This window comes from Eupeodes corollae, chromosome 3, assembly GCF_945859685.1.
Source record: "Eupeodes corollae chromosome 3, idEupCoro1.1, whole genome shotgun sequence".
In the NCBI taxonomy this organism is placed as follows: domain Eukaryota; kingdom Metazoa; phylum Arthropoda; class Insecta; order Diptera; family Syrphidae; genus Eupeodes; species Eupeodes corollae.
This window is the reverse complement of record NC_079149.1, coordinates 52,644,908-52,668,159: the sequence shown is the minus strand read 5'-3', so window position 1 is coordinate 52,668,159 and position 23,252 is coordinate 52,644,908. Positions and strand designations below refer to the sequence as shown.

General features: G+C 34.1%; 1 protein-coding gene across 1 annotated transcript in view; it reads left to right on the top strand.

Annotated features, from left to right (window-relative positions):
• LOC129949381 (sulfhydryl oxidase 1) overlaps positions 1 to 20,110 on the top strand; it is a 28,376-nt gene extending 8,266 nt beyond the window's left edge. Inside the window, exon 2 of the mRNA XM_056060810.1 lies at positions 19,174 to 20,110. Within this exon, the coding sequence (XP_055916785.1) occupies positions 19,174 to 19,653 (480 nt within the window). The 3' untranslated portion in view covers positions 19,654 to 20,110. The remainder of the gene's footprint in view (positions 1 to 19,173) is intronic.
• The last annotated feature ends 3,142 nt before the right edge of the window (positions 20,111 to 23,252 follow it).

Below are 23,252 nucleotides of genomic sequence, written 5' to 3'. Positions count from 1 at the left end.
TCAAAAATAACGCCTCAGCAAGAAGCAGATTTAAATACATAAGTAAAAAAAAAAACAGTTTTAAGAATTTAACATTATTTGACTCCAGCCTTTTTTGCAATGATCTAAACAGCTTCTTTGTATAAACGGGATTTATATTTTCCCTAAAAGCCATTTTCAGACCTGCTTTGGTATTTGTTTGATGTTTGTTGATTTGGCGTTCAAGTTTTGCCCACCAATTTTCAATTACACTCAGAAATAGAGATTGAGCGAGTGGTCGTAATTCCAAGTTAATATTACAGTTGTGTTCAAAAAAATAGAAGTGCTTTCCAAATAAAACAAAAGGGCCTTCAACATAGACGTTATAATATATTTCGTTAAACTTCTACTAACAAACTAAAATATTTAATTCATAATAATAGAAAATAAGTATTATCGATTTTTTACCGCCAGCTTTGTCACAGTAAAAACCGTTTTTTAAATATATGGCTGTTCATAAAAATAGCAGTGCATGACAAAGTACTAGATCTATTACGTAAGAAGTAAGAAAAATTGTAATAACTTATATGAAAGTATACAAATAATGTTAGCTTACAATTAGCACTTTGTTGCATAACCATTGTTTTTTATGATGCTTCGCATTTACGTGGGATCCAGTCCACTAAAACCTGACACCTTTCGACTGGTCTTGCGTTTCTGAATCACGCACTGCTTCCCACAATTATTTCGAATTCTAGGGTTTTGCTGTATGAACTGCGTTTTAACATCCCCCACAAATTTGGGATGGGATTAAGGTCATGGGATTGAGCGGGTCACTTCATAACGGATAACTTCTTCTGCGCAAACCATGGTTTTGCCTTTTTTGACGTATGCTTTGGATCATAGTCTTGTTGGTTTACCCAAACATAATCTCCTCGAGAATGTTCACATACTCGGTTGCATCCCTTATACCCCCATGAGATAAATAGACACGACCCCGTAATATGAAAAGCAAGCCCATATCATAATTTTTCCCTAACCATGCTTCACTGTTTTTATTGTGTACCGTGGATAGTATGCTGCATTTTAGGGTCTTCTCACATATTCTCGACGATCCTTGGACCCAAAAAGGAAGACTTTGCTTTCATCGCTTCACAGAACATTCCTCCATTTCTCTTTTGCCCAATCCCTATGCTCTTTAGCAAACTCCATTCTCTTTGCCACATGCCTTTTCGTCAAGAATGGTACCTTGCGTGAACTTCGAGCTGGTAACTTCAATTATTAAAGACGTCTACGTATGTGTCAACGCTAACAGACAGTTGAAGCCCATTTCTTTTGCTATCTGAACAATTTTTCTGTCGGTTCTTTCAGTAGTCACCCTTTTTGGGCCTCGCGTTTTCGGATAATTTTGCCATTTAAGGGGTTACTGACCATATTTGCTAAGCAGCCTAGGATGTCTTGATTTTTTCGGTAGGTTTTTCTTTTCAAACTCAGTTTTCGAATTTCTTCGGTCTGATTGTTTATTTTTGAGCTAATATTTATTAATTTTTTATATGCTAGTATGTTACAAATACTTAAAACTTTATATAGTAAAATATTTATTTACCGAAAAATAAAAAAAAAATCATTTTTAACACTTTTTATTTATAAAATCAAAACCACTGCTATTTTTATGAAAATTCTATATCCAGAGAGTTTTAAATAATGGGTGTTCACCGGGAAAAGTAGAGTATAACTTCAAGCTAAAAGCCTCTAATATGAAAACGAAAGACCGTTAAATGCAAGTCACATGTTCATTTTTTTTTTGTGGGAATGTTCGTTCTTTAAATAAATGACAATCTAATAAAATGTTAGCAGCACTGCTATTTTTATGAACACAACTGTATATTTCATGGATCGAATTGTAGACAGTTCACCTTTCCCTTACATAGTATTGTGGTCGACCTAATTTTCAAGCAGCTGGTTCTTGTTCCGATTCTTGTTTCAAAATTGATTTAGTGTACAATTGATTTAAATCTTAACTGGTAAGATCATATTTTCAATATAAAAAATTTGATGCTCATTAGTAATGATGAAGTAATGAAAAATGTATCTGTTAAAACCGTTCTGCTCAGAAAGAGTTTCAAATTTAATTTATTACGGGCTTGCACACTCTAAGATACAATATGATTTATCTAGCTGGGGTGGTTCATATGCTAGTACTTAAAACCCTTGTTGATAGCTCAAGAACATCGAATTAGATTCATTTGCAACAAAAAACATTTGTTGGCCCTTATTCAAAGATTTGGGAATTCTACCTTTAAGACATCTTTATATTTTTGAAGTGCTGAAAGAATTTTTCAAGCAAAATTTTAACATTCGAAGTAGGAACTCGCAGCTATATAATCTATGCATAAATACTATGCATCTTGTCATTATTCCCAATCTCATAAAACTCATTTCTCTAACTTTTATACTGTCGCAGCACCCAAGTCATTTAATAACTTACTAACATCTATAAGAACTGCTCAAAATTTAAACCCTTTTCTTAAAAAAAGTTAAAGACTGGCTTTTCACAATTGACCTAAATTGTATTGATAATTATTGTTAAAGAAAGAAACTTTGATGTATAAAAACTGAATATTTACTTTTAATTATATTTCTTTCCCTCTTAATTTATTTGAATATGTTCTAATTCTCCTTATTTTTAATTTCGCTATGTATCATTCAACACTAGCTTCAAAGCTACAGGATGATAAGTATTGTTTATTGTAAAAATGTTATTAACTAGTTGTAAAATGAAAATAAATGAATAAAATGTATTTCTAATTCTAGATTCTAATTCTGCTTGGGATCGTTGTCTTGGTAAAGACGGAAACTATGCCTTTTGTTTAACTTTTCCGCGGCTTGTATTAAATTTCGTTTCAAAACATAAAAATACATTGTCACATACATTTTTGGGCAAGAGCTTTGTGTTTGGCTGCCTCCGAACGTATGCATTTCCATCCTTTTTACGAGCACTTCTTCCATTAAGTTCGGCATCCCTAAGTATTCTGCAACATTGTCTGCTTCTTTAGCTATTTAAGACGCTTTCCTTTCCTTGCCGAAGATTCAATTTACCCGTCCATATCGCCTAATGATATGCTGAACGGTTGAAGATTTTACATCAACCATTTAAAAACTTTAAATATAGAGTCAAATAAAGACACACAAGTCTTTTCGTAAATAATTAGAAATCACCACCAAAACTAAGTTTAAAATCTAACTAGAAGATAAAGATCTGTAATTTGCAAAGCCATCATACAATTTATTGTTGAAGAGTGCATTGTGTTTTAACTAAGCCTTAAAAGCCCTTTTTTATGTGTTTTAAGCATTTTTAAAGTTGCATATTTTAAAAACCAAATCTCATAGAAAACACAAGAAAAAATTCTAATTAGGACAACTTTTTCCTTTACAAAAGTATTCCTTTGTATGTGCAGCTGAAAAAAGGTAACTTTGTCGACCAAAGTAATTAAAATGTAAGACAATAATAGATTTGAATGCGAAATATCATTTTATCTAAAAAAGAATATTTTTGATGTAATTTTACTTACTATTACAACAAATATAGGCAAATCAAAAGCAGTTCTAATTATTTATATTTTTACATTTAGATTATTTCGAACATATTACACATTAATGTAAAACTAAAAAAGAGCACTTGATTAAGTCTACTTGGGTTCCAAAACATTATAACTCTCATTGTTCATAACTTCCTTAAGTGTCTTGAACAATATTCAAAGAAGACCGTTCCAAATCATTGGTGCTAATAACATCATTGATTCATTTAAGTCACTAAAACAACTTTTTAATGTCTTTTGTTTGATATTGTTTTACCAGTCCAATTTTCAAGAATACATGACCCATGTTCATCGACACTTCCCTTCAAATCCTTTCCTAATGATCACAGTATCTCTGATATAAAAAGGTTACTAAAAACCTTTTAAAAGAAGCATATGCAACCACCTTAACATAATGTCTATTTTGCCTTTTTGTACAAATATATCCATCATTTTACCCCAATTTTAAACTTAAACTTGGGATTCGGTGAACCCTAAAGGATTCTGCGCTTGAACTTTATGCGTACTCACAAAATATAACCCTATGAATACAAACATTTCTTATGTAAATAAAATGGTTATCATATTAACCATGAATCTAATGTGTAACTAATGTTCTTGCTAATTGAAACACAAAAAAGTTTGATTAGAAATTGTCTCGTTAATTAATATCACCTTTTTTTGAGATATTGATAACTAGCGACAATGAAACAAGTTAAATTTTATCTTGAGTAGGTTTTCATAATGTAAAACTAGCTTTGTTCTGTTTATACAACTGTGCAATTAAACTGATAAGTTTTTCTAAGGTGTGAAAGCGATCGTATTGTCTATAAATCAAACCATAAAACTATTGTACATTTCATGAATATAGATTTTTTTAATAGGCATTGAGTTTTAATAGCTCCTTTTGTTTAAAAACTATGCATGCTGTGTACGAACAGTGGTTCAGCTTAAAAAGAAGTAGTGCAAAAAAATAATCTCACAAACCTTGTATTGTGTTTTAAGGCAAACTAATTTAAGTTAAGATTAAGTTTATAATGAACTAACAAGTTCGTATTGAGCTAACTCTCATATCAGCAAGCTTCATTGATGTAATGGGAACTAGATAATTGCGTCTATATAGTCAGTGAACACTTTTAGCTTGACGTTTTGACGGTTTTTTTTTCACCAGGTTATGTTTAAGATATGTTTGTTAAACCTAAAATTTGTTATACCTACAAATTATATGACATAAGTATTCTTTGGAAACACGCTCAAAAGGTTTAAAATACCTTAAATAGACCGAGAAAGGAGAAGGGGTGTTACTTAATTAAGGTGGCGCTACAGTTCGGGGTGGACCTGGGCCTCAACCAACAAGCGTCACCAACCAGCTCAGTCCCTAGCTAGCTGTCTCCAGTTTCGCACGCCAAGTTGGTTGAGGTCCTCTCCCACCTGGGTGCGCCACCTGAGTCGCGGTCTTCCTCTACTGCGCCGTCCCTCGGGATTGGATTCGAAGACCTTCCGGGCTGGAGCGTTGATGTCCATCCGCTCTACATGACCTAGCCATCTAAGCCGTTGGACTTTAATTCTGCTAACTAGGTCAGTGTCGCTGTACAGCCCGTACAGTTCGTCGTTATATATTCTCCTCCATTCTCCATCTATGCGTACGGGACCAAAATTCACCCGAAGAATTTTTCTCTCGAAGCATCCTAAGACGCTCTCATCTTTCTTTGACAGGGTCCAGGCCTCAGCGCCATAAATGAGAACCGGGATGATGAGTGTCTTATAGATGGTGATTTTACATGCTCGAGAGAGGACTTTACTTCTCAATTGCCTTCTAAGTCCAAAGAAGCAGCGATTTGCAAGAGTTATTCTTCGTTTGATTTCAGCGCTGGTGTCGTTGTCTGCATTAATAGCGGTGCCTAGGGAGACAAAGTCCTTAACTACCTCAAAGTTATAGGTGTCCATGGTGACGTTTTGTCCAAGACGTCGTCGTTCAGTGTCCTTTTTTGATGAAAAAAACGCTCCACTGACATCACGCTTTGATCTTCCAATTATGTCAATATCATCTGCGTATCCGAGTAATTGGATGGATCTTTGGAAGATTGTGCCTCTAGTGTTGACGGTTGAGTTTTGCACAATTCTTTCCAGAACGATGTTGAAGAAGTCGCATGACAGTGCATCGCCTTGTCTAAAACCTTTTTTGACATCAAATGCATCGGTAAGATCTTTTCCGACCTTGATAGAGCAGCGTGCATTCTCCATCGTCATTCTGACAGGGATGCCAAAACTAGACATTGCTCGGTAAAGCTCGGTAAAGCTCTTCCCTATAGATGCTGTCGATAAAGAGATGGTGGGTATCGATTTGAAGCTCCTGGGTTCTTTCCAAGATCTGCCGTAATGTGAATATTTGGTGTATAGTGGACTTTCCTGGTCTGAAGCGACACTGATAAGGACCAATCAGGTTGTTGAGAGGATCTTATACGCAATGTTCAGGAGACTGATGCCTCTGTAGTTGGGGCAATTTAGAAGGTCTCCTTTCTTATGTATCGGGCACACTATGCTGAGATTCAACTCATCGGGCGTGCTTTCTTCCGACCATATTTTGCAGATGAGTTGGTGCATGCTCCGTACCAAGTCATCGCCTGCTGCTTTGAATAGTTCGGCAGCGATGCCGTCAGCTCCAGCAGCTTTGTTTGACTTAAGTTTAGATATAGCCATCTTCACTTCGTCAAGGTCGAGTAGGCGGAATTGTTAATCTGCGTCGCCTAGGTGGAGTGGTTCTATCTCCCTTACAGCGGAATTCGGTTCGTCATCGCCGTTATATAATTTGGGAAGTGATCATTCCATATTTCCAGCATCGACTGCGGTTCTACTACGATGTTCCCCTGATCGTCTTTACAGGCTTCGGTTTGTGGCTGGTACCCTTGAGAGTTTTTTTTTTAACTGTTGTGACATCCCTCTATCTCCTCGATAGCGCGCTTATCATGCTCTCTTTTTTTCATCTAAGAAGCCGGTGTTCCTCTCTCCTCTTCTGCTCGTAGAGCTCGCGAGCAGCTCTAGTCCTTTTGTGCAGCGCCGTTTTGTATGCCTCTTGTTTCGCTGCGTGCGCTTGCCGGCATTCGTCGTCAAACCAGGGTTTTCACTGTGGTGGCCGTGTGAAACCTAGCACTTCAGAGGCGGCATCTCTGATGGCTGCAACAATGCTTAATGCAGGAAGCATAGGACTCCTTAAGAGGTTATTAGAGACTCGATCGGAAAAGGATATGGCAGTCTTCCTTGTTTTGGCTTGGATCGGGATATCCGTAGCCGTACCTTGGCTACAACGAGGTAGTGGTCGAGTCAATGTTGGCCTCTCGGAATGTTCGGATATCCTGGATACTGGAGAAGTGTCGTGCGTCGATCGCAATGTTGTCAATCTGGTTGACGGTTGATTGATCAGGAGATTTCCGTGTTCCCTTGTGGATATTAAGATGCGTGAACTGCGTACTAGCTACCAGACCGTCTCGCCCCGCAGCGAAATCGACCAGCCTGAATCCGTTGTCGGAGGTGGTGTCGTGCAGGCTGTATCTCCCGATTATCCCATCAAAGATGTCTTCTCTTCCTAGCTTGGCATTAAAATCTCCTAAGACAATTTTAATGTCATAGCCAGGGCACTGCTCATATGTCTTGTCCAAGAGCTCAAAGAATATGTCTTTGGTGTCTTCATCTTCTGTTGAGGCATGCGCGCATATTAGGCTTATGTTGGCGAATTTAGCCTTGATGCGGATTGTCGTGATGCGCTCGCTCACACTGTTGAAACTCAAGACTTTTTGCCTGAGCCTAGTTCCAACAACAAATCCACACCCAAATAGACGCTGTCTGTTCTCGGTAGCAGTCGCCGTAGTAGATATCGTAGTCTTTTAGCTTGCGTTTGCCCGGTCCATCCCATCGCACTTCTTGGATGGCTGTGATATCTGCCTTGCAGCAGTTTAGGGCTTCCGCTAATTGTTCGGCTGCACGTGGTCTGTTAAGGGACCTAACATTACACGTACATATCTGAAGTTCGTTGTCCTTATTTCGTTTGCGTGGGTTGTCAACAGTGAATCCGTCCGTATCCGAGGCTTGTTGGTGCTTCGAAAGTTAAGGTATTTTTACGTGGCCAGGAAGTCACCCCGACGACACAACCCCCTACCTGGGGGGTCAGATCCTTAGTATAATTCCAAGGAAGGGGAGCCGGATAAACCGCTCCTTACAGGCCTGGGCTCCGAATATGTCGAAGAAGCACTATAAGGTTCACTAAGTAGTTCAACCTTACTGGAACTGTAGACGCCGCCGTTGATTCCATCTCGAGAATTCGTCCGCTGCCGCCTGGATAAGGAGAGGTGCCTTAGTGAAACACCTCTCCCCCCCTCTCTCGTTTGCTGCATCCAACAACTTTCCACTGGGGTTGGAACCCAATCTCCAGTTGAGGTACTAGGCACCCGATGTTCATCGCGGGGAGGTGAGAGTAGGAGTTGATAAACAGAGGTGGGTTTTGAGAAAAACCTGTGGACGCTTGTGTCCTCTTGAATGCACATGTCTACCATTTGAACATCGGAGAAAGGGTGTACGTTGGTTTTAAATTATTGAACATTACATTGACAGGGTAAGGAATTCGACATTCACTTAGTATGGCAAAAGAACAAATCTCTACATGACCAAACCAACTAAGTAGTTGAATTTTTATTATTTTGACCTGATCAGTGTCGCTGTATCTTCTCCTCCACTCTCCAATCACTCGCCAACTTCAATCTCAAAGCGTATACAAGGATGTGGTTTACTTTAACGATGTATTGACATATTAAACAAACTAGGTAAAAAATACTGATATTAAGAAAATGTTAAGTACTCATGCGCCAAAAACGAAAACACTTCGAAAACTTCCTAAAAGAAGAAAGCAATCTCCACTCTTAAGTTTCTAAAAGGGATTATACAATTTTAGCATGGTGAAAAATAGATTTTTCAGTATCTCAAACTAAATTTATTCATTTACAAAATAAAAATAGTATTTAATCCGGTAGTTCCCATCACGCTCTGTTTAGGGGTCAGAGTTATGACGTCTAAGCTTTTTGTTCAATGGGCAAGTTCAGACAACATAAAGCGTTAGGGACTCAATTTGCAGTAAACTGTATTCTTTGTACGCAACATTACACCTAGGCTGCTAGTTAATTTTTCAGACGTCGTTGTTATCAAACTTGGAGCTTTCACTACCTTTTATATTCAGTAGATCGTGCAGTAAATATCAATCAACCCCTTGCACAAGGTGCAAGTCCTTAATAAGTATTGTTTTGCATTGTAAAGAAATACACATTTTTCACAAATCTTTAATTGTGAAGTTAATATATAAATCACAGATTTAGAAACATAAGCTTTTAATTGGATACAAAAAACATAGCTCGCTGACATTTTCACATAAGTAGACATGACTTCATAGTAAGGTAGATTTTTCTTGACTATTATTCGGGTTAACTTTCTAATAAAGTTAATTTAATCGAATGGCAATTTTTTGCAGCTCATCGGATACTAGAAACTTGCCTTACTTTTAAGCCCCTTATTTACATCTAAACCTTCCTAAATAAAATATTGTCATCAAAGTTTACATCCCAAAAAATCTCAGGCTAATATTGATGGGCTGCTGCTATAATACGAAAATAGACATTTTTTAAAGCTTTTTAAGTAATTGTAGTACCCGTGGCATGATGGTTGGTGCGTTAGACTGTCATTCAAGTGGTCTTGGGTTCAATCCCTGCCTGTGCCAACTAAAAGTTTTTTCACGAGTACTGTCTCTTGCGAGGAATTGACAAGTCCATAAGAGTAATTCTTGTCATGAAAAGTGCTTTCTCAAATTAGCCGTTCGGATTCGGCTTAAAACTGTAGGTCCCCTCCATCCCTGATAAAAGTACTCGGAAACAGGAATGGTTGAGAGTTTTAAGTCACTAGGCCCTAGTTCTCAACGGACTGTTGCACCACAACTTAATAATAATAATTTTAAGTAAGTTATTGAACAACTTAATTTATTATAATTATTATGGAAATAATTCTAAGAAATTAATAATTTTTTATTACAATACAGTATTTTTATTGTAAACTGCCTTAAAATACAAATATTTGTACACATAACGTAACTATATGAGAAATCTTTGTGGTCACAATTAATTGTTAACTTATTTCGTGACTAAGGTAAAAGACAGCTAGTGAAAAGTAATGACATTTAAGAATGAAACAATAGACAGATTCTGAGAAAATTATTCAAGTCTTTTTGATAACAATCATACCTTGACTTCTGTTCAGTCTAGGTAAACAAGTATCACATTAATAATTGATTTCAAGTAAATTAAGAAAACAAAATTATTCAATCGTGTCAGTAAGTTCCTAATTACTTTATTCGTTTTGCATATTGTTTTTTTTTTTGTAACTAAGTCTGGTGCAGATAGAAAATGCACAACTTAGACCATATAATGCAGATAAGCTGAAGGGATAGTGAAGAGGTTGCAATGACACCTAAATTATTCCTGAATTCGTTAAGTCTAAGAGGCCATAATAAACGGATATTGGCAAACCAATTACATTTAATGTGAATCCCATAAAGGATTCATAAAATTTTATTAAAATTGAAACAATACCGGGTATTGGTTCCTCAATCATATTGTAATAAAATTAAGGGAATTTTTTTTTTAATTTGTTTTGAAAACGTTTTGTAAAGTGCCCAGAATTCAGAATGTATGTAACTGGGAGTTGAAAAAAAAAAAGAATAGAGGTGATTTTTTCCAAGGCCAATAAATAAACAAATAATCATAAATTATTCATTCGTAATAAAGAGTCACGATAAAAATTTAAATACTAATATTTACTTAGATACAAAGAGAAAGATAACAAAATGGAACTATCACGTTTTTTAAATAGTCATAGTCGTTAGGAATGACGTAATCAGAGGTACTTCTAAACAAAGTAAGACATCCATTTGGAATTTTTTGTTTTATTCTTTATATGTATGTAAGTTAAGTACCTGCCATCAGATCGTGCGTCGTTATAAAAGACGTTACGAAATCTAAACACATGAGGATATTTATTATAAAGTTTCGTTTTTAGAACTTTCTTTCGATGCAGTTAAACAAGTGGACCGTTTCAATTTATTTGCATCAAGAACCTTCAGACTATTAACATTTAATAATATAAGACAAGCCAGACAAGAGTTTTATTTTGCAACATTTTAATTGTTGTGTCAATTTACCCTGAAATTGATTTTCATCCTTTTTTTGTATTAAAAACTAGTACCTATAAAGAGTTTTCCAATCTTGTTTCTTAAGAATCCAAATATAAGTTGTTTTAGATATGCATCTACAAGAAGGAACTGTATAAAGCCATGTCGAGTTTTAGCATCCCTGCTGAACTCGTCTATTAGTTCATCAATTGTAAGCTTTGAGGCCTAGGCGGCAAAAATATGTTAAGTGGTTTGTTAGGGAAAAACAAAGTCTCATAACCTACGTTTCGGTCAAAACGTTACTATCGACAGATGAAACTTTGAGATTTTTTATCTTCGTGAACTCAACTACGAACACAATATCCAACACCAGCGCTGAGATCATGCGAGTAAATACTCTTGGCTACTTCTGCTTCTTCAGGCAAGATAGCAATTCAGTAGTAAAGCCCATTTTTCTACAATTCCATTGTCGCATTGGAAGATCCAAAAGGTTCAGACAACATAGAGGACTTTATTTGCAGTCAACTGCGTTTTTAAAACGTAAATTATTTACCAAGGCAACTAGTAAGATTTTCAAGTGTCATTAACTTCAAACTCCAGATTTCTTCCCTTTACTGACCTCTATTCAGTTGACTGTACAAAAACTGCCAAAAAGATAATTGTCTACAAAAGACTCGTCAGGCAAGCTTCAAGTCCATCTCGACTTGTGTTTTGTATTTTTAATAAATATTACTTAAGGAACCCTTTCAAACTAAATAAAAAATCGAATTGTGCAGAAAATAAATACATACATACATTTTAGAGTAATAAAGTTCAGTTTTTAATAAAATAAATAAAATATGATCAGCTGTCATTTGTAAGTCGAATTGACTTGATATTAAGGGAGATTTTTTTTACTAACTTTCCAATCAGACAATTTTTTGGGTGCTGGCCAATCAGACACTAGAAACTCTCCTTACTTTTAGGTCCCCTATGTTCTCTAAAACTGCCCAAGCCCATTGACCGTTTTGATTGGCAAACGAATAGCTGTCAAGTTTAATATTGTCTCTTTTGACAGGTAAAATTGGGTGTTTTGTTTACATGGTTGATACATGGATAAATTTCTTGCAAAAAATGTGCTAATATTGTAAGATCTTCCAATCGTGTATATTGAGTTTAAGCCCCTCATATTCATCATAATCATCAAAGACAGACGGAAGCGAATATAAGTACCTTGGATTGTTCCAAAAAAATAGTTCTTCCAGTGATCCGTAGTACCGTATGCATAGGCCGCGAGTAAAGAAGAAGATTCGCCCAATTTAGAGTACATTCTATCTTAGTCAACAGAGTGGCAGAATTAAAAGGATGGTCTAACTACAAGTTCCTTTTAAAAATGCAGAAAAATCAACAAAACAAATTATTTCCAGGTTACTGCGTATAATATAGGACATTCATGGTTCACCACAAGAAAGTAAAGAGATTGAATCTTAGCTCCGAAGAAGCAATTTTGTTTGTTAACGCAGCCGTTCACAATATTTCCTATATGTTCAAGCATAAAGCGACTCCTTTAGGGGCTAATTAAAGCCATCATTGGTTTTCATCATTAAAACTAATCATTGGAATTTTTTTGACAGGTAGTTTATAGCGATTATTATACATTTCTGTCATTGAACAAAATTTCCTGATTAAAATCGAACCACAAATTTGTACTGACAAAAATCTGTGATTCGAATTGTGTGAAAGTGGAACACAATTCAATGGAACGATTCGTTCTAATTTTAAACATAAAACTATCAGCTGTTCAGGAAAATGAATTTCCGTCCGCAAAATAGAAAATAAATGCGCAATTACACTTTTTATTCTCAAGCAAAATTCTTTGTGTGAATTCCGATCGATAAATATATAATTTTGAGATCTAATCAAAGGGAAACACCTTCATATATTATTTAAACATTTTTCCGGATTGATTTCAATGGACAGGTTCAGGCGACATAAGGGATTTGAAAGTAAGGCAAGTTTCTAGTATCTGATTGGCTAGCTGCCAAAAATTTGCCTTCCAATTAATGCAACTTTATTGGAAAGTCGACTGGAAAGATAGTCAAGAAAAATCTCCTTAACTATCATGTCAAGTCTACTTCTACCAAAATGACAGTTGATCATGCCTTTTTATTTAAATGAATGCTGAACTTTATTACTCTTTGATTTATTTATTTTTACTATAACTTCATTTAATGTTTTGTGTAAAAGTAAAGTTCTGAATTTGAAACTCATGACACTTGAAAAACTCACTATTTGCCTTGGACAAAATTCACGTTCAAAGAATGAAGTTCACTGCAAATGCAGTCCCTTATGTTGTCTGCTGAACCTGCCCAATGATAACTATGACTAGTCCCTTAGTTCCGCGAAGGTACTATTCTGATTTTCTGCTGAGATTTTGAGCAGCAAACAGCTGTCAGTTTAAAGAACCCACGATCCAAAAAAAGAAAAAAGAGAAAGTTTCATCAACACTTTGATGTCATTTGTGTTCAATTTAAACTGATAAATTCGAAGTTCAGTCAACGCGATATGATAACGCAAACAAAAACATCATTTATGTTAATTAAAATGTATTTGTGTTTATATTTTGCGGTCTTACCCCACCCAAGAAAAATTAAATCTACTATAAAGCAAAATATCCGTCGACGCCGCTGCTGCCGTCCCTGCTGAATCAACATTTAGAATAATTTCTACAAATGATTAATTCGTGCAATTTTGTTTGCCTTATCATTAAAACGATTTATTTAGAATCAAGTCTTATGTCTATTTGGTGACATTCAAAAGCCACCAACAAATTAAGAATAGATTGAGGTACCTAAAATATATAATCAGAATAATTGAAGAAATAAAAAAGCTTTTACAAAAAGAAGATAACACCAAATAGATCCAAAGTTAAAAATAATGAAATCACAATTTTATTGAATTAGGTCGTCATACTTTTTCGTTTGTCAGACTTTTTGTATATAAAATGTTAAGCGAAATATTATTTCATTTCGAATTTTTATTCGAACAAACAATTTTGTTTTTTTACAAATTACTAACAATATTTATTATCGGTTATGTTATTTATTTAAATAAATATTATTCCTCACAACAACAACATTGTTGCATCATTTTAGAAATTTGCCATTAAATAGACAAAAAAAAGATCTAGCTAATGAAACTGTTAAGTGTAAACATCATATCTTACAAATTAACCCCAACTGAGTCAATAATAATGTAAGCAATTATTTCAGTGGTTATATTATATCACAGCCCTCGCTGTCTTGATTATTATATAAAATCTAATACATTTTTGAAACATTATAATATATTTTTGCGTTTTACCATAAAACTACTATATTTAGAAGCACAGTAAATGTTTAGCACTAAAATTAGATAATACTGTTATCGTATTCGCTTACGTGTAGGTGTTTTTTTTGACAAAATTATTTGCAAATTACTAATGACGGATTTTCACTAACTTATTAAAGAAATGCTTTAACTTTATAGTTCAGGGAATATTGTTTCCTGTATAGAAAAAGACATATAAGAAGACATATAAAGGGTGATTTTTTTGAGGTTAGGATTTTCATGCATTAGTATTTGACAGATCACGCGGGATTTCAGACATGGTGTCAAAGAGAAAGATGCTAAGTATGCTTTGACATTTCATCATGAATAGACTTACTAACGAGCAACGCTTGCAAATCATTGAATTTTATTACCAAAATCAGTGTTCGGTTCGAAATGTGTTTCGCGCTTTACGTCCGATTTATGGTCTACATAATCGACCAAGTGAGCAAACAATTAATGCGATTGTGACCAAGTTTCGCACTCAGTTTACTTTATTGGACATTAAACCAACCACACGAATGCGTACAGTGCGTACAGAAGAGAATATTGCGTCTGTTTCTGAGAGTGTTGCTGAAGACCGTGAAATGTCGATTCGTCGCCATTCGCAGCAATTGGGTTTGTGTTATTCGACCACATGGAAGATTTTACGCAAAGATCTTGGTGTAAAACCGTATAAAATACAGCTCGTGCAATAACTAAAACCGAACGATCTGCCACAACGTCGGATTTTCAGTGAATGGGCCCTAGAAAAGTTGGCAGAAAATCCGCTTTTTTATCGACAAATTTTGTTCAGCGATGAGGCTCATTTCTGGTTAAATGGCTAAGCAAAATTGCCGCATTTGGAGTGAAGAGCAACCAGAAGCCGTTCAAGAACTGCCCATGCATCCCGAAAAATGCACTGTTTGGTGTGGTTTGTACGCTGGTGGTATCATTGGACCGTATTTTTTCAAAGATGCTGTTGGACGCAACGTTACGGTGAATGGCGATCGCTATCGTTCAATGCTAACAAACTTTTTGTTGCCAAAAATGGAAGAACTGAACTTGGTTGACATGTGGTTTCAACAAGATGGCGCTACATGCCACACAGCTCGCGATTCTATGGCCATTTTGAGGGAAAACTTCGGAGAACAATTCATCTCAAGGAATGGACCGGTAAGTTGGCCACCAAGATCATGCGATTTGACGCCTTTAGACTATTTTTTGTGGAGCTACGTCAAGTCTAAAGTCTACACAAATAAGCCAGCAACTATTCCAGCTTTGGAAGACAACATTTCCGAAGAAATTCGGGCTATTCCGGCCGAAATGCTCGAAAAAGTTACCCAAAATTGGACTTTCCGAATGGACCACCTAAGACGCAGCCGCGGTCAACATTTAAATGAAATTATCTTCAAAAAGTAAATGTCATGGACCAATCTAACGTTTCAAATAAAGAATCGATGAGATTTTGCAAATTGTATGCGTTTTTTTTTTTTTAAAAGTTCTCAAGCTCTTAAAAAATCACGGTTTATAAAGACAGAAAGGCCTGATCCGGCAAAGTATAGAGTAATTTCATTACTGTCTACTTTATTAAAGTTTCGTCCAATCGAATAAATTTTGTGTAAAATAAAAACATTTCAAGTTGTAATAAGTTATATTTCCCAAACATTTTAACGATAGACCAAAAATACGTAATTACCAATACTGCTGGAAACTAAAATTCCTAAAACGAAAACCTTATTCGTTTTGTTTCAGTTTCAGTTTCAGTTTCAGTTTATTTATTTATAACGCTTACACAGTAAGATAATAGATATCTTATAAATTAGTGAAAGCCTATGACTTAACTTTATATAACAATTCAATTAAAAAAAAAAAAAAATATGGTAAGGAAATAATATAAAATTAAATTATATACAAAAAAGAAAATAGCAATAATTTATAAATAAAATATTAATTGACAATAAAATAGAAATAATAGAAATAGAAGAAGGAAAAGATAGTTAAGTTAGTTAAAGTTAAGAAAAGGAGATAGTTCATTAAGTTAAGTTAGTTGCTTTGGTTCGAAAAGAAGATTTTAATACTTTTTTGGAAAATATGTATATCACTTATATCCCGCAAATGAGTTGGAAGTGAGTTCTAGAGGCGACAAGCAGCGAGGAAAAATTATCTTTCTGAGGTCAAACAAGAAAAGCGAGGCAAAATTACCGATGTCGATCTGTTCGATGTTGAAATTCTGATTTTTCAAACAGATGAGCCGGTTGACGTGTTTTCAAGATTTGAAAAACAGTTTCAATGTTCGAAGCTTCATGAAGTCATTAAAAGGCATACTAAGCAGAATCTCTTGCAAATGTGAAATATGGTCGTACCTTCTTAACACAAAGATGTATCATATGATACTATTGAATGCTATGTTTAATTTATTTTTGTTGATGGAATCGCTGTTGTAAAAAATTTCGCATCCATGAGTGAGAACAAGTATTACAAGAGTCCTTGCAAGCATTAGTCTGGTTTTAAATGGAGTGATGTTTTGGGCGGCCCACAGCGTTCTAAGCGTTCCATAAGTTTTACCTACTAATTGGTTGATGTGGTCATTCCAGGTCAATGTTTTACTGAAGATTACTCCTAGATTTTTACTGGAATTTCCGAATTCTAATGGGTTCTGGTTTAGAAATATGGAAAGAAAGTATGTTTAGTCTAATTCTTTTCTTTATATAACCAGGCATTTGCTTGCGTTGAGAACCAACCCATTGCACAGCGCCCAGTAGGATATCTTTTCTAGTTCCTGGTTCAGGGTGAAAGCGCAGTCGTCAATTAAACCCAAAGGACTGCTTTTGTAAATTTGAATGTCATCGGCATAAAAATGTTTTGATACTTCATTTATAATGAAACCGATTTCATTCACATATAATGAGAACAGAAGGAGGGATAAAATTGATCCTTGAGGAACTCCTTGTTGAACCGGAAGAAAATCGGAGAGATTTCCATTTAAGAAAACGGCTTGCTTTCTATCCTTCAAAAAGGAAGAAAGTAGTTTAATAGCTTCTGAAGATATGTTGAATCTGTGACGCAGTTTATTCAGAAGTATCGAGTGATTCACCATGTCGAATGCTTTTGAAAAGTCTAGTAGGACTAAAAAAGTTACTTTATCAATATCGACTTCAGTCCTTATGTCTTCGATTATTTTAGTTAGTGCCGTTAAACAGCTATGATGCGAACGAAAACCCGATTGAACATCGACTAAAAGGTTGTTCCGACTGACGAAGTTGCTTAATTGTTTTTGCATTATCCTTAGACAGAAATGGAAGAATTGAAATTAGTCTAAATTCATTGCAAAGCGAGTTTTTGGGGATGGGAATTATTTTCGCTTTTTTCCATTGATGTGGGAAAATGTCAGTACGGTAAGGATTGAATTTATTACATGTGTAAAATAGGGTAGAAGCAAAGGAAGAATAGCTTTAATGAAAATAGGATTCAAATCATAAGCATCAGTGGCATTAGACTTTATACTTATGCAATTTACAACTATGTCTAAGGCGTTCACATAATCGAAATTGAACAAAGTGTCTGTAGAAGGTGGAGGAATGGTATTAAGAGACACATGGTCTCTTAGAGTTATTATAGATGTAGAAACAAATTTACTGTTTAGCTCATTAATATTCAATTCAGCTGGAAAATTATTTCTTTGTTTGCCTATTCCTATCTTGCGGAGTTTGTTCCATATTTTACGACTATCCGATTTTAGATCTAGACGGTTAGAGTAGAACTGTACTTTTGCGCGTCTAACCTCTTGAACTACTTTATTTCGCAATGATTTATCGGCCCTAGTTCACACAGGACTGTAGCGCCACCTTAAGTAAGTAAGTTATACAACGTACAGAGCTCGTTAACACGAAAACGTTTCCAGCGTCGGTATGCTAGATCACGCTGATTTATAAGTTCTTTATTTCTACTAGTAAAACATTGCTTATTTTCGCGGATTCCATAGTTTGTGCTTTCAATGAAACGTGTCGATCAAATAAAATATTAATATTTGTGTTTAGAAACTCGGCTTGGTCATTTGGTGAAGGCATTAGGAAGATGTCATTCCATGCTATCATGTTTATATCATTTTCAAGATGTGTTTTATTGATATTCTTAAAATCTCTAAACTGAATTATAAAAATCACTTGGTTTACACTTAAATTTAAATAATAGGTCGAAAAATCTTTTTCACTAACTTAGTAATGATCTAGTAGCGTACAGGAAGATTGGGAAAAGTCGGTAGGTTGAGTTCACTGAGTGCAAGTCAAAAGATCTCATGTTTTCAATTAACCTTTTGTCAGTTAATTGGTCACAGTTAAAGTCACCGAATATAATAATGTTTGAAGAGATAACAGTAATTTCTTCAATAACTTTATAGATTTGTTCAAAATCGACATACCTGTTAGGTCTATAGATATTTCCCAAGAGAAGATTCCCTTCATTGCCTTTCACTTCGAAATCTTCGGAATCTCATCTTTAAACTTCAAGATATAACAACTAGGACTCTTTGGGTTAAATTAAGTAAGGAACGTATGAGAAATCAGTCCAAATCTCTAGAATATATCAAAGTTTTTTAAAAATATATTTTTTAAGTATTCTGAAGCCATGCTTTGAAATGAATTGTTAAACATTTTTTGGTAGTACCCTGGAGTGGTGGGTAGTGCGTTGGACTGTCATGCTTAGAGGTCTTGGGTTCAATCCCTGCCTTTGCCACCTAAAGTTTTTCACGGGTACTGCCTCTTGCGATTGATTGCCAACTCCTTTAAGAGTTATTCTTGTCATGAAATTTGCTTTTTCCAGTAAGCCGTTCGGATAAGGTATACAACTGTAGGTCCACTTCATCCCGGACATTACTCGCAAACAGAAATGGTTAAGAATTGCAAGTTACTAGACCCTAATTCCCAAAGGACCTAAGCGCCACCTAATTTATTTATTAAAACATATTTTTAGAGATTCATTAGTAAAAAGTCACGTCAAGGTTAGATTCTACTTTTGAAAAATGTGTTCTTTAAATACATGCAATATTTTTATCACTCAAATCCTATTTATTATTTTCTCTAACTGAAATGATTTTTTTCGTTTTTTTAGGATATGGCCAAGCGACGAAAAATATGGAATAACCCCTCCAAAGACGATGCAATTCTTTGGCTATGGGATGCCCACAACGAAGTCAATGCTCGCCTAGCTGGCGATGAAACCGAAGACCCCCAATTTCCAAAACTTCAATTTCCCACAAAAGAGAGTTGTCAACAGTGCCAAAAGAACTCAACTTCCAATCCCCAACAAGTGGTTTGGGATCGCGAAGCAGTTTTAAATTTCCTCAAAAATATCAACAATCCATCTTATATCAGTCGATTCGGTCTGGACGATCCCGAAATTCTGCAAGAAAATCTTGAAAAGATTCGACAGAAACGCATGATTGGCAATGTCTTCTCGGACATGGATATGCGAATGGGAATGCTGTTGTATGGTTTTTGTATTGTCATGATGATTGCTGCATTTAAATTGTTTGCTTTCAAAGGCTATCGGAAAAAGGCATATGCTCATGACTTTCTAGGAAAGGTCTAACAATAAATTGTAATTATTATTAACATTTCCACATAGTTTTAAGTCAAAGTGTAGTTGAAATTAAAAAAGACAGTCTATCTCTAGACCTTATTTAAATTGAAAAACAAATTAAAGCTCAGTAGAAATGATTATCTGTAAAAATTGATTTATTTTCTTTTTTCAATTCGAGGACAAATAAATGTTTGTTTTTGTAATTCGTTCTTTAATATATCTAATGTATACATGTGTATGATTTGTAATTAACTAATTGTGTTTTATATATATATATATTTAAATGTTTTACAACAAAAAACCGAAATGATATTCCATAATTTGTAATTTAAAAATTAAAAAAATAAAAACTGTATTAAAGGGAATAGCATGCATCTATGAAAATACGACAGCTCTCTTAAGGCTCATAAGAATCGACATGTTTTACTCAATAAAAAATGGTTTATTTACAAACCGGTGATGAGAAGTTTGCATTTATTTTTCTTAAGTAGAGAATATAAAATGTTACAAGTATGTAGTTGTAACACTGGAGACACCAATGTGAAACTCGTTGGTGTCCTTAATGAATCTCAAAACTGTTCGTTCTAAGCTAATTGTTCATTTATCGAACTAAAATTGATCTCGCCAAAGTCACTGTCACTAGACCTTCCTAAAATTAAAAAAGTTAAATCAAATCGGAGCAAATTAGTAGAAGGGAATAAATGTGATAGCAACGATTTACACCATGGTGATAGAAATCTTACCATAAGTTTTCATACCTTCAAATGTCGGCCTTGTTTTTCTTTATTTAATGTTAAGTTGTGAGACTATTGTATACAAAATAAATATATTTTTCGATTATTATTAACATTTTGAGAATTTAAAGCTTATCCCACAGAATATACGTTCTTAGGCTCGCTTGTTCAGGCAACTACTTCATTGAACAAGTAATCAATTATTGCTTTAATTTTGAGGATAGAAAATTTTTATTCCATTAGTAGTTGTGGTACAACTTTATAAAAATAAGCTAATTTCCTATTTTTTGAACCATCAAATATCGTTCAAGTTAGTAAGAAAAATACAGTGGCTCCCACGACTAATCGCACAAAAAGAATACATATAAATGTTTGCAAATTGCAATATAAAAATGTATAGAAATAGTAGAATTTAATCATCTTTTTGTGAAATATTTAAGCTTCATTTCAAATTATTAATTAGTAAATATATTCAAAAAAAAGGAAAGAAGCTGGAAACGTACAATGTGGAACTACTTTTTAGGCTAATGCAGCCGTGTATAAAAAGCTATACATCAGTGAAAAAAATATAGAAATGAAAGACTTAAGTTTGCTTATGAACATATAACACAGGATTCGTATTCTTGGAAGCTAATATTCTTACATTGTTAATTAACAGGGTTAGACATAAGAAAATATTAAAAATTAGGTTTGTTCACAGGCGGAAACAAAATCAACCTTAAAGGTTGATATGGAAGGACGTTTGTATGGTGGCAAACAAAGGAACTAACATTTTGTGGAAGTCAAAATGGATAACTGCAGTGAGCTCGGAATCAAGAGAATTTTATCTCAAATTGTATAAGTGCGCAAAGGTGATTAAAAAACAGAAAAAGTCACCTGACCTAAATGCAATCGAGCATATTGTGATGAGCTTGGATTTTGAGTTGCTCAAAAACATATTTAGAAACATTGAATACCATGGGAGAAGCCTTGGCATAAAACAAGTCCGTTTATGTGTGAGGTGTTACATTATAGAGCTGTTTCTGTTTTAATATTTTTTTGCTGTTTAATTCTAATTTGGGATTATTTTAAATAATAATGTGTTTACATGTTATATAAAATGGTTATACAGTTTTACGCTCTCCATACATTCTCATTTAAATAAAAACAAAGTTTGTAGGAACGTTAAGGTTTAACATGAACAAAGAACGGAATTGTCTTGTTACCGCTAGTTATCCAGATCTTATTACAACAAGGAATCTAGAATCAATACATTTTTTAAGCTAAACAAAATTAATATTTTATTTTCTTTCAATTGATACCTTATTTGTCAATATCGGAAAAGAATTGCCGAAGATATGAGCATTTTTCGATAATTTTATCGAAACTAATAAATGATCTACCAATATACTAGGATTCTACTCGATTTTGAGTTCGGAAAAGTTTAAGACACTATTTCTCAGCCTGTGGTTAACGTAGGGAAATGTTTTATGTGTCAAAATGATCGTTTATTTGTTTAGATTATAATGAAATATAAATTTTGAAAATTAGCCGGACAGTTTAACTGTTATGGAGTATTTTGTCAAAATATTGATTTTTCTTATATTCTAGCGTCTAAATTATTTAATTGCTTTGATCAAACTAAATTTCTTAATTCATATTATTCATGACAAAATAAGCTTTCCAATAACACCTCATTTATGCAAATCGATGCAGGATTTTCCGATTTATAGCAGTCTTAGTTTCACTTTATGTATAATTTTGCAATTTTCCTTACATTCACTCGTTAAAAATATAATATTAGAAATTGATTTTTGAAATTTTAAAATGCAGCTTAAACGTTGAGTATAGCTGTGTATGACATGAGTGATTCCATATAAAAGCATGTAATTCATTTTTAAGGTCTCAAAAAAGAAAACAAAGTATTTTTTCCCTTGAAAATTTTTAAAAAACGTCATTTGAATGGTATTTTATTTTTTCGTTAAAACTTTGATTATTTAAAAATAAATAATTGTTGATCCTGATAGTAAAAATAAAAACCAAGACGGTGTAAGACGTTTGAAGCTGAAAATGATGGTATTTGCCCTTTGTTTCTGACCTTTAATTGAATTCAGTTTTCTTACTTGAATGTAACGAGATTATTGTGTAATTAACTGCTTTAAAAATCGTTTTAGCGTTTGGGTGAGCTGTTAAACTTCCAAAAATTATATGTTTACTAAAAAAGGTTAAAATGTTTGAAAATAATTATTCATGAGAACTAAGAGTCGAAAGAAACGATACAAGCTATTGAAGAAACATTTCATTTACCTATTTACTGCTTAGCATAAAGTCACGTTTCGGTTAAAAGGATAGTATCTAATTTTAAGGTACAGCTTTCAATCTTCTGTTTTATAACTACCATAAAAATAAAAACATATCGAGCCCTTCCCGCCATTTTATCTTAAGCGACATTATCAATAAAAAAAGACAACTTAATTATTAAAATTTGCTAGTAACACATACAACCTGAAGGCTATTGTCATGTCTTAACTTAAGCTTAATTAATATTTTCCAATATTGACAATTGGTACAAGTTGTATAAAGTTTTTTATTTGTCGATTACGATAAAATTAATTTTTGGTGCTCACTCGATATTCAAAGTTTCATTAACTAAACATTATTTTAAGGAGTTTTCGGAAGTTTTTTTACTTGTCGTATTGAAAAAACACTATTCCTAAAAGCCAATAATTTCTTTCAGAATTTATCTAAGGTATTGATATATCGTTCAAAAATACTCGTAAAAAATGTGTTAGTTTTAAAATTATACTAACATAAATATAAAAATATTGTCATAATTCCAGCGCTCTTTTAATCTCGAATCTCTCTAAATGCGTCTTAGTAAAAAGCCAATAAAAG